Source organism: Nothobranchius furzeri, chromosome 17, assembly GCF_043380555.1.
Source record: "Nothobranchius furzeri strain GRZ-AD chromosome 17, NfurGRZ-RIMD1, whole genome shotgun sequence".
NCBI classification, from domain to species: Eukaryota; Metazoa; Chordata; class Actinopteri; order Cyprinodontiformes; family Nothobranchiidae; genus Nothobranchius; species Nothobranchius furzeri.
In genome coordinates this window covers 22,542,952-22,558,773 of record NC_091757.1, presented here as the reverse complement: position 1 = coordinate 22,558,773, position 15,822 = coordinate 22,542,952, and the positions used below count along the sequence as shown (strand labels likewise).

The 15,822-nt window shown below is 40.4% G+C and overlaps 1 protein-coding gene across 1 annotated transcript in view; it reads right to left on the bottom strand.

Annotated features, from left to right (window-relative positions):
* Positions 1–491: 491 nt before the first annotated feature.
* The window catches only part of LOC129154661 (AT-rich interactive domain-containing protein 3A), a 90,400-nt gene continuing 75,069 nt past the window's right edge, over positions 492–15,822 (bottom strand). Inside the window, exon 8 of the mRNA XM_070546311.1 lies at positions 492–2,603. Within this exon, the coding sequence (XP_070402412.1) occupies positions 2,506–2,603 (98 nt within the window). The 3' untranslated portion in view covers positions 492–2,505. The remainder of the gene's footprint in view (positions 2,604–15,822) is intronic.

Genomic DNA, 15,822 nt, shown 5'->3' with positions numbered 1-15,822 from the left:
AACAAAAATAATGACTACACGTGTCTACAACAGTATTAGTCTCTCATTTACACAGGTTATTAGCAACAAAAAAAAGTAGAGTTTGGTGTGACTTGTTCTATGCTTCGCCTATTTAATGATTGTCCCTGTAGCAATCTTTAAGCCCCACTCAAGTGTAAGGTTATTGTCCCCAGCAAGTCTAAAAACAACTGACACCTTTGATGAGGTGGAGGCCAACCCTTCCCCAAACATGAACTCATTAGTAGCAGGTCAGGGGTCAACCGGCAGACCAACTCAGTCCATCTGTAGGGACTCCAGGGCAGCCCGATGCCAGCTGGCACAATATCTCTAGCTCATCTCCGCTCTATAAGGTCTCCACAGGGTGATGTCCAGAATGTTCATAGCAGATTACCAAAACCCATGTCTGGTAAAGATGCTGCTCCAGGCCACCAGCCTGCTGCCCCTGATCCTGAGGTAGCTCAGCTCTGCAGCAGCTCACTGCTCATGCGACATTTTATTACTAGGAGCTGTTTGATGTTGTGTTGAACCTGACTGTATAGTGGTTGCATTGAATTGATAAAATAAAACAACAGAATTCAAATAATTATTTCCTTTATGCATCCTTTTATTTTATTTTGACCTGGATTCCCAGTAAGAAAAGATATTCACCTCAATGGGACCTCCCTGGTGTAATAAACATATAATGAGTAAATAACTCGGGTCTAAATAAGATTAACATCAATCTTTCCAGGAGAACCGACCACGAAGACAGTAAAACATACAAACTTATGTATTACATAGCAATAGAAATACATGTGATACATTCAGCATAAAGCAGGTGAACAGCAGGAAAAGGAGGACCGGCTGAAACGTCTCCAGTTTCAGCTCTGACCTTTCAGGTTGAAGTTTGTAGAGCATTAGAAATAAAACAAGGTGCCCACAAGGAAAGGGTTCCAGCAAGCAGAAGCAGCTAATTCATCTCAACCTTAACAAGACAGTCGACATTTTCTAAGGAACTGAAACAAAATGAATTCAGGACAAAGACCATATAAATGATCTGTAACACATCAATGTGTTTTTCATTTAAAATGACTACATAATTATAACTAATAACTAGCTTAGAGCTAATCAATACATACCTGATTAGAAAATATCAGCTCCCTCTTCTCAGCCTGCTTGGTTTGAATAGAAGGAGCTGACAGGATCCTCTCCAACCATCAGCTAATCCAGATGGGTCACACGCCTTTAGCTCTAGGTCGAGATTCTGAAAACAGTGATTATTTTAAAGACCACATCCTAAATGTTTTTGCTGATTATAAATGGACACATGCTAAGGTCACAACCATGATGGATCATCAGTTAGCATGTTGAAAGGATGGTGTAGCTCCTTTAGGCGGGGTTCTGCCAAAGCCAACATGCGTTTGTGGGTCTCTCAGAAGCACACAGGAATAATCCGGGCCAGCAAGGTTCAGTTCTAGTTCAAAATCCCAGACTAATCACATCAGGACCAGATTATTTCTACCTTTTGTTCCATTTGAATGTGAGCACACAAAGAAGCACTTTGAAACAACGCAGGCTGTTGGACCTGGACAGGATTCTTCTACCACCAGCACACATTCATCAGAGTAGAGACAGCCTTTAGTTAAACCTTCATTTCAGATTGAGATATGTTTGTGAGTCTTAACCCTAACCCAGGTCATCAAAAGCACACAATGCTCTTTGTTTTCTGCAACTGCAATAAAGCGTTGTTAATAGGAAGCTTGTTGGTAATTTATCACAACATTAAACACATATTTAATCAATTAACCAGAGTTTAAATGTTGACGTAAAACCGGTAATGTGTGTGTGAGCGTGTTCCTGCCTTTTGCTGCACACACCCAGAACAGCCTGATCAATCATCTGGGAGGAACTCAAGTCCATCAAAGTCTCAGCAGGTTGTTGGTGGATCACACATCCCTTTGTTGAACATTAGGTGATGGTTTCTCACAAAAACATAAATCCAAGCAGTCTAGACACTTTATAGAATAGATCCACATCATATGTTTGTTCATTTGTGTTCATGCCGTGGTTTTCAGATGAAAGATGGTGGATACTGAAGCTCGTCGGTGCTGTAGCCAACGGTGCTCTGTTGTTTGGGAGAGGTTCAGCTGCCTTCTCGTTATCCTGAATCCTCATTTGGCTTCATTCAGGCCACATCTTGTAATGTTCAGATATGTTATTACAGTGTTTGGCCACTAGAGGTCCCTGTCGTTATATATGATGTTAGATATGGTAGAGGAAGTGAATGTGTGTTAGCACATGTGGCATGGTGCCACCAGTCTATTCTGAGCATGTTAATAAAGGAGCTCATATGATTCCAGAACCGCTGCTGTTATTTATAACCACCAGAACACAACACGTCGTAAGAGGATCCCAAGTAAAAACACTCACTAATGCTGGAGAAAGAACAAACAGCACTCAAAGAAAGGAGTTTCTGTGTCCATAGGGTGAAGAAGAAGAGGACGAGGAAGAATACGAAGGCTGAAACTATGTAGCGTTGGTCTTTCCTTGAGTCTTACAGTAGCTGTGTTTTCCACGATGTTCCATCATCCCATCTACTGACGACTGTCGAGCGAAAAGAACTCCTGAAGAGCAAACAAACAAGACTCCAAATTATTCAAGTACCTTCAAAACAGCAGTTCCTTGAACAACTTCAGTTTGAAGAAGCTGTTCTGATTCCATTACGGCTCTGACAACTCATGAGATGACTGCCATCACAAATGTGAGGTGCTGGTTCATGTAACATGACCCCTTCATCCCTCAGAGAATTTAAGTGTGCTTTGAAGAACATCTGCTACAGTAAACTGGGAGCTTTTATCCTAGTTTATATGTACGCTAAAAAGACAGAACTCTCGAATGAAGTCGATTCCACTCCAATGTAGGAAGTGGCGACATATGCCCTTTCATGTTGGTGTTCTTCCAGTTAGGCGGGGATTCCCTAAGTGTGGTGCGCACAAGCTGCCACTAGGGGGTGCGCAAGGTGAATAGTATAATGGCTGCGGGAGCTCGGAGTGAGTCTAAGAGCCTAAGATAATATTCTCATGGTGTGCTGGGAGAGAGCGCTGTCTGTTTCAGATCTAACTCGAACATTTAATTGAACCCAAAAGGGTTTTAGACAGGAAATGTTTTTCATATCAAACAAATATCAGCCTGCCTGTCGGCTAACCCCGCTGGAACGAGCCGGTGTTCTGTCAGAACTGCTCCGACAGGTGCGCCTCTGACCGTTATGTGCAGTTTGTTGGTTCACAGATGCGCAGTCAGGCATGACACAGTTCATACACCAATACGTAATTTAAAACACATGAAAGTAAGCCAGTCACTCACTACAAACAACAAAAGGGAGGACACACACTTCATTTACAATAGTCTTTGATGCTGAAAGAAAAAGAAGCATCGCCTGCGATATTGGATGATGTGATTAATTAAATTAAACAACTGATTATTATTCTTTAAAATAAAATCAGTGGCCTCATGATAAAACCTAATATTAGCTAAAAGTTAGCGATTTGGGGGCTTTTAATAGAAGATCCTTTCAGGAAAGTCGATATCAGGAACACACCCCTCACGTATTTATGTCGTGGCCACGCATTCAGTATCTCATGGGAACGCCTTAAATCAGTGGTTCCCAAACTTATTTAGCCGCGCACCCCCTTCTATGTCCCGACCATGTCGACGCACCCCCCCCCCCCCCCCGCCCCCACATCAGGGCATGGCTCTATATATATGTCCATCCGATGTCAAGCTAAACAGTCAGGGTTAAAAAAAATATGATCGACCTTTTTCCCCATCACTTTCATTTTTTTAAATAGTAATTAATAAACATTCAATACCATTACAATTTCCTTTGATTTAACATTAAATAAATATTTAGAGTGCCCAGGTAGCACATAAACAATGCAATTTAACGGTTTTCTTAAAGCAGGAACGTTTAACCAGAGCGCTCTCCTTCCTTCTGCTCTGCATAAACCTGAGCTGATCACCTACTTGTGCGTAATCAAATGTCTATAGGGGACAAGATATAGCCATGATGTTCACTTTTGCCTCAGACCGACTTATTGCTGTTTTATGGTGTGTCTGAATCTGCGATCCGCTGCCTGGAACAACAAATGCTGCAGTAACAGGGGTTGTAGTCAGGTTCATGAGGAGTCACTGGCTGGAGCGGACCCGACTTTAATACGTCATCCCAAAATAGAAGCTAATGTCTTACTTTGACCTGGAAAGAAAAATGTTATAAAACCTCTTAAAAGTTTTTATCACAGAGGAGGCAGCGCTCATTTCTGCCTTCAGTCTGACGGCGCGCCGGAGTCTGTGCAGCGTGCGCGCTTATTGAATCTATGTGTGTGTGTGTGTGTGTGTGTGCGCGCGCGCTGCACAGCTCCATGAGCCGCTCCAGTCACCGCGTCTCGTTATCGGCGCTATTTAAACCAATGTTGTAAAACTACTTCTGCCCAGCCCAGATGTGCTCACTTGTGCACCCGTGAGCCGTGGTTCCGCTGGAACACGTCTGACCTCTGACAGACGCACTCTGAACTTCAGATCTTCAGCGCGCTGTTAATAGCCTGAATGGGAATCATTTCTTGATTTATTTAGTTACATCCACAATGTTCTGTGTGTGAGGTTTACAACGTCAGAACACCTGCATGAGACAGGTGTTAATTACAATCTGCCAGAATGACTCACCACCTTCAGATTCCTCCAACACCGTTAAAAATGATCAAATACAGAACATATCGGCGTGCGCAGGCCAGAGTGCTGAAGCTCGGCGCATTGTTATTATGACGTTAGGGCACATGTGGAGGACACGCGCGCAAAAATATACTTGTTTTCAATTACATTTATTGTGCCCACTTACTTTTTCTTTGGCCCACCCACAAATGAGTTTCTGGCTAGGCTAATGGTGACATATGACAGACTTCCCTGAGCTCCGCAGCCATTACACTTTCCACCTCGCGCACCCCCTAGCGGCAGCTCGCACACCACTTTGGGAATCCCTGCCTTAAATAACTCATACTATATATATATATATATATATATATATATATATATATATATATATATATATATATATTAGGGCTGGGACTTGATTAAAATTTTTAATCTAATTAATTACAGGCTTTGTAATTAATTAATCTCAATTAATCACATTTTAATCGTTCAGGAAAATGTGCTCTAAAAGTAAAACTTTTAATTAAAATTATGAGACAGAGAATCAAACATTAGACATGGTTATTACTGTAAACTAAAGCTTTTAATAAATAAATGCATTTTAATTATTCAAATGTCACTGTGTGATATGAAACAAGACCCAAATCAACAAAAATGTATAATTACAAATAGAAAACACCTGCAAAGGGTTCCTGGGCCTTTAAATAGTCTCTCTGTCTAGTTGAATGACTGAAATAAATTTGACTTTGCACCAGATTCTAATTTTTCCAGTTTCACTTGTTTGTATAATTGGGAGTTTTTATTAGCATTTCTACTCATAATGTAGTAAAACATATAAATAATAATCCTTCAAAATGACAGTAGAACAGGCACAAATATGATCTAGGACTTAAATGTACTAACTTTTAACACCAGAGCAGGCGTGGCATATTCTGAGAATGATCAGGAACACTAACTGGTTCCAGTTGGATGACTGGAGGATGATGGGAAGATAAAAGATCATGGCGAGGAAATAATGATCTGACGAACAGGTGAGCGGACCTTCCTTACATGGGAAGTCCTGCTGTCACGTTAAGAAGGGGATGCTGCAGACCCGCAGATTCACACCTGCAGCAGCAAATCTGGTGTGATCTCCAGCCTGATCACAACTTTCTTGCTGCCCCTGATGCACTTAAGCATCCGCCCCTTAGCTGATGACAGCTTCAACACACCTCGCTGCTTAATGATAGTAATGCATGTGATGTTTAGACAGAGACTCGTCTCAGAAACGTATAACTCCCCGACAGAATTGTGTAGAAAATCATCAGAAAAGTTTCAGAGTGTTTCTGTTTTAACTTAAACTTCTGTTTTCAACTTTAAGACACGTTGTTTGTGATTGTTTACAGAGTAGTGAGAACACGGAGCGTTCTCCCAGCGGCAGCCAGGTGCCTCTCGTTTGTTTAACTACTTTCATAAACTACTGTTAGGGCACAGAATTATTCTGTCTGGTGCTTTCAGCGCTGCACAGATGTTACGTAAATGTTAAAAATATAGCTTACCGCAACTTTTGTAAAGTTTACGGTGCCACCGGGCAGCCGCAGCAGAGACGATCTCTGAAAAATGTCCGCGACACGGACTCCGTTGTTGTCTGGAAGTTGTTCTTGCAAGTTAAGAAAAGAGGTGGACATGTTTCCTAAATCCTGCATCAGTCCAAGCAAGACTTCTTTCTGTTTTTATTCCGTTAGTAGCCATTAGCACTGTGCATTGTTGTGTGCGTCAGTGATATTCTGTCTACAGGAAAGTCGTGCAATGACAAAGGTTCCGCCGTGCTTGAAATGCAAGCTGCGATTAAATGCGTAAATTTTTTTAACGTGTTATTTTTTCCTAATTAATTAATTGTAATTAACGCGTTAAAGTCCCGGCCCTAAGATATATATATATATATATATATATATATATATATATATATATATATAGAGAGAGAGAGAGAGAGAGAGAGAGAGAGAGAGAGAGAGAGAGAGAGTGACCATATGTCCTCTTTTCCCTGGACATGTCCACTTTTCACTCTCTGTCCGGGGTGTCTGGGGGGGTTCTTGTATCGATGAAATTGTCCGGTTTTCATCCAGGAGCAGGGATCGAATAATGGGGGGGCTGGATATCCTACACATCCAGGGAGAGCTGGAAAAAACATTTCTACCTATAGTATATCATTTATGGACTCAGTGCACCGGGGGTTCTTTTGAGCGTTGAGCACAGAGAGCGGCAGAGCGCTGATCATTGGTGCGCTCCAGGCTGCTGCGTCCAGCGCACGGTCCATTCTCAAAGTGGCTCAATGAAAAAAACTATAATTAACCCACGATCGTTCATGTCCGCACATGTTCTCTACTTTCTGTCTTATTTGTGCCTGAAGCGCTCTGCTACTGCGGAGCTCATCACCTGTGCTGCGGTGATTTCACCTCACTGACGCAGCATCGAAACGCGCTCTCCGCTTTGCGGTCAGGAGATCCCTTTGATCTGCTCAGAAGTAACTGATGAGGTGAAAAAGTAAGAACCCAGGCAGCAGATTTTCTGGAGAGTTTAGAGGAGATGCAGGAAGATGAGAGACAGACAGGACAGGAAAATAGTTCAACAAAAACAAGAAAACTAAATGCAGTTAGATTAATTTCCACTACACGTTTTATAAAACAATAAGTTAAACACATGTAATATTTATACATCTGATACAATTCAGATCACCTTCAAAACTCAGTCACACACCCAGGCATTTTGGGGGCCAAGGCAAAACAGATCACCCCCACCCCGATAACTGGGCTCCCCAGAAGCCTCTGTGTAATTCATACCCTCTCCAGGAGTATTAGCTATACAGTGTTTATAAAAGCCCCTCAGACATTACTGACATGTTCTAATATTATCAGATGAAAAACTAAATGTTCATACATGCTGTGTCATCTGCTTCTTTTCTAAACTTGCAAAAAGTAACAAAACCGTTTGAAAGCCACTATTTGTGGATTCTCTGAAAGTTTTCATGGATTCTGTGACAAACCTTTTTTTTATCATTGATCCTATCGTCTAATCTCCCAGCTGAAACAAGCGTCCTTAATAATCTGTGCACAGGAAGCTTACCGATGCTGTAGTAAAACAAAAGGTATAATAATTTCCCCTTAATATAATTGTAGCGACATGAACGGCCTCATTGGTGACCCAAAGGTCACACTTTCCCAGCTGGGTCGAGCTGTCCTGGCTGTACTTCTATCTACAGATTATCCATCACAGGAGACACAAAGTCTGCTGTAAACCATCTTTCATCTGACTGCCTTTATCTGACTGCTGTTCCATCCACAAGACGAAGGACACTTCAAGATTTAAAAGAATCATTTTTAATAAACTCTTTTCACTGTCTATTACAATGTTCATAAATAGTCATCAAGGTTCATTATGTTTATGTTTATGTTTATGCATTTAGCAGACGCTTTTGTCCAAAGCGACTTACAAGTGATAATCGGCATGTTGCCCTTGAGGCTAACAACAACAACAACATTGACGTCAGTCATGGAGAGGAGGGAACAAGGAGTGGACAGTAGAGAGGGGGGACGGGTGCAGGCAAGGTGCTAGTTAAAGAGCAAGTCACCCCCAAATCAACTATTTTTTTCTGATAAACAATATAAATGCGTGTCTGATTGTGCTGCAGACACGTGTCGTCAATAGTTTTGCACTTTAGTGCATTTTAGTTCAAATTTAAATATTCTGCCTGAAACTGTCAGTGTTGTGCCGTTTTCAGGTAAAAACTCTTCACTGCATTTGAATTTAAATCTGTCACCGCTATTGGCAAAGAGGTATGCTATGATGTAAACTAGTACATTATGATGTCACAATGTCGTGAGTGTGTGTATTTGTTAGTGGCTCCACCCTCTCGGTCTGCTAGGCAACAGCATTTGTTGCATTTTTCAAACATGAAATGGGAGTGAAGTACGCTTCTTGTAAGGGGTGACTTGCTCTTTAAGAAGATGCTCTCTGAAGAGCAGGGTCTTCAGGAGTATTTATTATAAATGTATTTAACTACTGGAATGAATTATTATTCTTTGGTTAATAATAATTATTATTTATGATAATCAGTAATGTTTAACAGTGACAAGAAGATCATGTGCACTTACACACACCATGCAGGACACAGTAATCAGGTTAAGGTTAACTGCACTCACGTGTCTTTGTTCCATAACACCAGAGCTTTCTATCTTGGGAGGGCGTGTTCTGAGGTATGCTAAGTCCCACCCTCTAACACGTCTAACATTCGTTAGAATAAGATTACCGGCCGTCTCTTAAGACCTAACTCTTCAGTTCAAGTTCAGTTCTTGAGCTCACGAAATTCTCTCCATGGCACGAGAGTCCAGAGGATCGAGTCGGCCGTTCGAAACCTCTACTAAAGCTCTTCTGTCACGCCGATAGAATTGCTTCAACAGAAAAGCTGACGCAAAACTCCTTCAGAGTTCATTTTAAGACGCAAACCATCCACCTGTGTACCTGCGGCAACTCTAGGACCAGAGAGTCAGTACCACTGGTCTACCCTGCCGGACCGAGTACCCGGAGGCTGATCAACGTCCTCCCTTGACCTCCGGATCTGAACAGAGGGTCGTCTGAACGGTGAGGTAGAACACAGATTGCGTCTGGATGCCTGTTTATTAAGAAATAATTTAGCTTATCTGCAAACCAAATTCTTTCACCCAGAACGCATTTTCTCTCTCTGAGATAGAAACTGTCTGAGACCTAATTCACACACCCAAACACACACTTCATTTTAGTTCATCCAGACACAGGCTGCTTTAATACCAAGTTTTAATACCAAAGCTGTTATAAATTGTCATTTATTAATTGTCTTTTAAATTGTCATCTTTAAATTGTTAGTAATAAATTCTTAACTTTTAAACTGACTCTTCTTTGAAATAAAACACAGAGTGGTGTACATTTGGTCACTGAACGAGCAAAGATCTCTTTAGATCTTCTGAATTAATTAATAAACTTTTGCTATTAATTCAAATCTCTTAAATTAAATATTAATCTTTTGATTAAATATAGACCAAGCCAGATGGTGTATGAACTTCTATCGATTATATAAATATCCGTGGATATCTATATATGATATAAGTTTCATTGCCAATTCGTTTGATCTTTCTCAGAATTTAACAAAGCTGAATAGCAACAGCTTAAATTCTAGTTATGTAGATTAACAACGCTACATAATGTTGTTGCAGCACTAAAGCAGCAGGAAAATGAGATTTTGCAATAAATATGCTAAATATTTACATATGAATTGTTTTAGAGCCCTTTTATTGGCAGAATTCGATATTAATTTAAGCTCTTCACCTGAAAAAAAAAAGGTCCCAATGTGGTTTATGTGGCGTTGCCATAGCGTGACGTCATAGGCACAGGTCCCCTGTCCTCTTTTTTGGAAATGGAAATGTCACCCTATAAATATATACATATGCATAGCCCCATAGCCACGCCCTGGTGTGGGGGCTGGGGGTGCGTTGACATGGTCGGGACACAGAAGGGGGAGCGTGGCTACATAAGTTTGGCAACCGCTGGTTTATAGCAACACAAATAGTGAACAAATGTTGGCAGGAGTGAAAAAGATGGGAGTTAAAACAGATTATGCAGAAGGAATAAACAACAACAGTCCTGCAGCAGTGCTTATGTGGTATGAATTGCACTGTTGGATGGTCTTACACATATTACTTGAGGTGATGAGATCAGTATCCCGTTACCAAGGGCTTAATTTGAGCCGGATTTTGCTGGAACAAGATCCGGAACCTGTCTTATTTTGAAAGGACCATTCCGGCAACTGTATGCTAGGCTCTGGCAACTCACGCGACCAACTTGTGCTATACTCAGGGTTCGAATTACGAGTGAGCTGAAGGGAGCCCGGCTCACCCAAGAGGATGACGCTCCCCTGGAAGCCCTGAACTTCCACACCCAGGGGGAGCCCGAAAAAGACCCTGGTTCTACTCATATTACATTATCTGTGTGAACTCTCCAGGGATTATTTTGAGCTGAGAGGCGCAGAGCTCTGATCGTTGATGGGCATGAGACAGATGCGTCTTGAGCACGGCCACAGTAACATTCTCAAAGTGTCGCCACCTCAAAAAAAAATGTTACTTGCAATTGTTTATGTCTGTTTATGACGTACATTTTATGCTTTCTGTCTTTTATTTGTGCCCGATGTGTTTCGCTGCTGCGGAGCGCAGCACATCACCTGTTTTGTCCTCCAGTGACTTCACCTCACTGGTGCGGCACATGTTGTAGCAATCTAGCCAATAGCAATTTTAATTACTTGTCAAAACCTCAAGCAGCATTTACTTTCCGGGAATGTTTGATTTACAAATTAAGCACTGCCCTTACCAAAAAGTAGTAAATGCAAGTGTACTTAAAGCAGAGGTGGAAAGTAATGAATTACATTTACTCACGTTACTGTAATTGAGTAGCTTTTTTGTAAATTTATACTTTTTAAGTCGTTTTTAAAATCTGTACTTTTACTTTTACTTGAGTAAGTTTTTAAAAAAGAATTGTAATTTGCTACATTTTAAATGATATCCGTTACTGAGTAAAAATAAATTGTAGGCTTAATAAATTAAAAATAGTACGTGTAGCAGCGTCGGAACAGAAAGAGACACCTGCATGAGCACCACGTCTAAACCAGGGAGGGGGGGGCTACACGCTTTATGATGAGGACAAACAGCCATTTTTACCGCAGTTTTGCTCAAAAACAAAAGTTCTGTGATCCACTCGCTGTTTACCTCCTCTCTCCCTCCTCTCCTGTGGGTTGGAACCTGCACCTTCGTGCACCGGTGTGATGTCATCAGAATTCTGCTCGGTTCGGCAACCAGACTCGGTTCCGTGTTTGAATTGTGTTTCCATACCGCGCACGGAAGTGGCAAAATTACGTTTAGCGCTCCTAAGAAGCCGATTATCAGCGCTCTGCTCATAAAACAGAAGACCTGCAGGCCTCTGTGAGTTAAAACATCCTGATACTGTTCAGGTGTAAACATTGTGCTCCATCCCTGTGTCTGAACTCAGAAGTTGCTTCTTGATGCCACAGATATGTGATGATTTAGCTTGTTTCTTTATTTTACTCCAGAATAAGAGATTAAATTATTACAAAAGCAGTTCAATGTAGTTAAATTAGTCATTCAAATGATTCTAACATGCTGCTGCTGCTGTGTGTGTGTGTGTGTGTGTGTGTGTGTGTGTGTGTGTGTGTGTGTGTGTAGGACTGTATAAGACAGCATGGTTTCATCAAATCCATGCATCCAATATCTTGGCTGAAGTAATGGCTCAGGAAAATAACTTGTAGTTAATAAACAATGAAATCTCTGCAGTGTTTATGATAAGGTTTTATCTTATATTGGACCTATCTTTGGTCTGGGAGGTGTAACTTATCATGTTACAAGCCTTTTAAAACATGTTAAAGTGTTACAAGAGGAGATAAATGCATGAATTTAAAGTTCATGTTTGGAGACCAACCTTCACAGTTTGGAGGCTCACACTGGTGAGGAGACACCGTTAGTTCTAGTAACACCTGGGCTCCCACGGCCTGTTCTGACAGGATGGACGTTACGGGACCCTTAAGGATTCCAGTTGGATGATTGGAGGATTATTTAGGAGGACTGGAATGAACAAACTGATTTCAGTGGTGAAGGGTTAAAGGTATTGGCTCGGCATTAAAATTGTAGGAATGCAAAATAACTACACTTTATTATCTATATCAACATGTACTGGGTCCAGTTTTTTATTTTATTAGGGACTTTTGTCATAAATCATTACAGAAAATCCAAATCCTCTCCTCCAGACAGTGAAGAACTGTGTTTCGCATACGTCACTCCAGCACGTAAAACAAGCTAGCTGCTGATGCTAGTATTGTGAATCACCGTTATTTGTTTACTTTGATGCTCCTAATTATTACGTAAAATTGTGTTTACAGCTGCAGCAAAAGGTCTGAGCCATGTGTCTGTGTCCTACACGCATTTTTAAATAACAGGTCTGATCTAAAATAATAACCTACATCTATAAATCCATCTAGAACCGCACCGCTACTTCTGGACTCCAGACGAGTCCCGTTAGCATGACTGCAGCAAAACTAACCGTGTTCGCTCCGGTAAGGAAAGAACAAGTCCTTTGGGAAAGCTACGACACACACACACACACGCACGCACTCACACACACACACACACACACACACACACACACACACACACACAGAGATATAATCTAAAGGATGATCTCTATATTTCAACATTAGAACCTCCATGACATCCTGGATTAGTGCAAACAACGAGTTGAGCTAAGGAGTTACTCCAGCATCAGGAAGATTTATTCTGGTAAATTGTTGGTTAAATATTTTCCAGAGTTATGTCAATAAATACACACAGCAGTAAAACTGTAGATTACTGAACTATATTGGGACACATGATGGAGCTAAGACCAGCTGAGAACTTGCCAGCTTAGAGCTTCCAGTGGAGCACAGAAATGAAATATTTAAGAAAAGTAAACAAACTGTACCGATTTTGGTTCTGAAGATGAACAGAATCCTCCTCTATGTCCAAATCAGGTTGCAGGTCTTCTGAGTCGAACGGTCTAAAACATGTCTGCACCTCTGGTAGTGATATCCAGCTGGCGGGGTCGAAGTTCGGTTGAACTTCTCCAGTAATCTAACATCCGTTCTCGTCGCTGTATCCCAGAGAAAAAACAAATCTGATGGACTAGTAGAGGCTTCAGAAGCTACATCTGACTGATGACACAATGTTCAATGTTCTTTGCTATAACGCTAACGCAGAAACAGCGGAGCCAGGCGTTGTTTACTACAGCTGTTTCAGCAGAGCTCCTTGTGAAACGTCAACTGCTGCCCAGGGCTTAGACCCTTTGTTTGTTTCTGTTTTTCCTGCGCCGGTCACAAACATCAGATTTTCTTACAATTCCAGCCGTCAAAATCCAAAAACCTTTTTCATCTGAGGTTTTAATACACATTTACACATGCTGTTCAAACGAATTTTGCCTCTGGCCGATATCTTTAAATGAGTGAGTGAACCCACTACCAAAGATGAACTCTGCTAACTTTAAAAATCAGCTGCTCTAAATAAGCATTCAGGGAAAAGTCATGGGCTTGTGACTATAACCTAATTTATGTTACTAGTTTGCAGTGTAACTGCCTTTGTACTTCAATATGCATATTTGTTCATTTAATAAAAAAAAATGGCCACTTTGACATTTATACCCCATTGTCTTTTTTTAACTATTCAGAAGAGCCCGTCCTTGCACAGTCAAAAAAGTAACTAAGTAACTTTTACTCTGACTACATTTGAAATAAGCTACTTTTTACTTTTACTTGAGTACATTTTGAGGCAGGTAATTTTACTTGTAATTGAGTAAAATTTCATGAAAGTAATTATACTTGTACTTACAGTAAGTACAACATTTTAGTACTCTTTCCACCTCTGACTTAAAGTATACTAATTGTAAACTAAAAATATGAGAGTATACTCTTAGTTTACTCTAAGTATACTTACTTGGAGTTTTACTTAGTAAAGTTTATTACTTATACTTGGCTTATACTAAAAGTATACTAAAAGTCCAAGTATATTTAGATCATACTTGTATTTATACTTTTGAATGATATACTTAGGTAGTAGTACATTTAATTTCACTCATATTAATAAGTGCAATATGTATATAATATTTAGTTTGCAAATCCTATCCTGCAAGTTTTTAGCAAGGTTTATTTGAAACCAGATCTGACAGACTTGTTTTATACTGGCATCCACAGGCCTTTTATATACTACATGTAAATTTTTTATTTTAAATAAAAATTTACCTGGAAGTTATTTTATCTCCTGAACCTTCCACAAAGTCATACAAATAAACGAAATGGCAAAAGAGGTCTATTACATCACTTGTAGTAGTTGTGGTAGTGTGACTAAGGTTACTCATGACAGCTCTTTTAATATCGCTTATAGGGATTTGGCAAAGATGTAATGTACAGGATCAGCTGCAGGGCTGCCAACTCTTGAACATTCCAAAGAGTGAGATGGGGTCGGGAGCGGACAGTTCGCCGACCGTTTAGGGGAGGGGGGGGGGATTCTTAATTTTTTCCCAGAATTCTTACACGGAATTCTGGGGAAAAAGTCAGAATTCTTTTTCTTTTCTTTTTTTTCAGTTGCCCTAATCCTCTTCTGTATGTCTGACTTTACAGAGGGAACTGACCTTTGTTTAATACAAATTTTCTTTTTGTGAGGAAAATTTAACATTCAACTCCCCTGAACTTACTATCTATCTATCTATCTATCTATCTATCATCTATCTATCTATCTATCATCTATCCATCTATCTATCCATCTATCCATCTATCCATCTATCCATCTATCTATCTATCTATCTATCTATCTATCTATCTATCATCTATCTATCTATCTATCTATCTATCTATCTATCTATCTATCTATCTATCTATCTATCTATCTATCTATCTATCTATCTATCTATCTATCTATCTATCTATCATCTATCTATCATCTATCATCTATCTATCTATCTATCTACAGTGGGGCAAAAAAGTATTTAGTCAGCCACCGATTGTGCAAGTTCTCCCACTTACAATGATGACAGAGGTCAGTAATTTACATCATAGGTACACTTCAACTGTGAGGGACAGAATGTGAAAAAAATCCATGAATTCACATGGCAGGATTTTTAAAGAATTTATTTGTAAATCAGGGTGGAAAATAAGTATTTGGTCACTTCAAACAAGGAAAATCTCTGGCTCTCACAGACCTGTAACGTCTTCTTTAAGAAGCTTTTCTGTCCTCCACTCGTTACCTGTATTAATGGCACCTGTTTGAACTCATTATCTGTATAAAAGACACCTGTCCACAGCCTCAAACAGTCAGGCTCCAAACTCCACTATGGCCAAGACCAAAGAGCTTTCGAAGGACACCAGGAAAAGAATTGTAGACCTGCACCAGACTGGGAAGAGTGAATCTACAATAGGCAAGCAGCTTGGTGTGAAAAAATCAACTGTGGGAGCAATTATCAGAAAATGGAAGACATACAAGACCACTGATAATCTCCCTCGATCTGGGGCTCCACGCAAGATCTCATCCCGTGGGGTCAAAATGA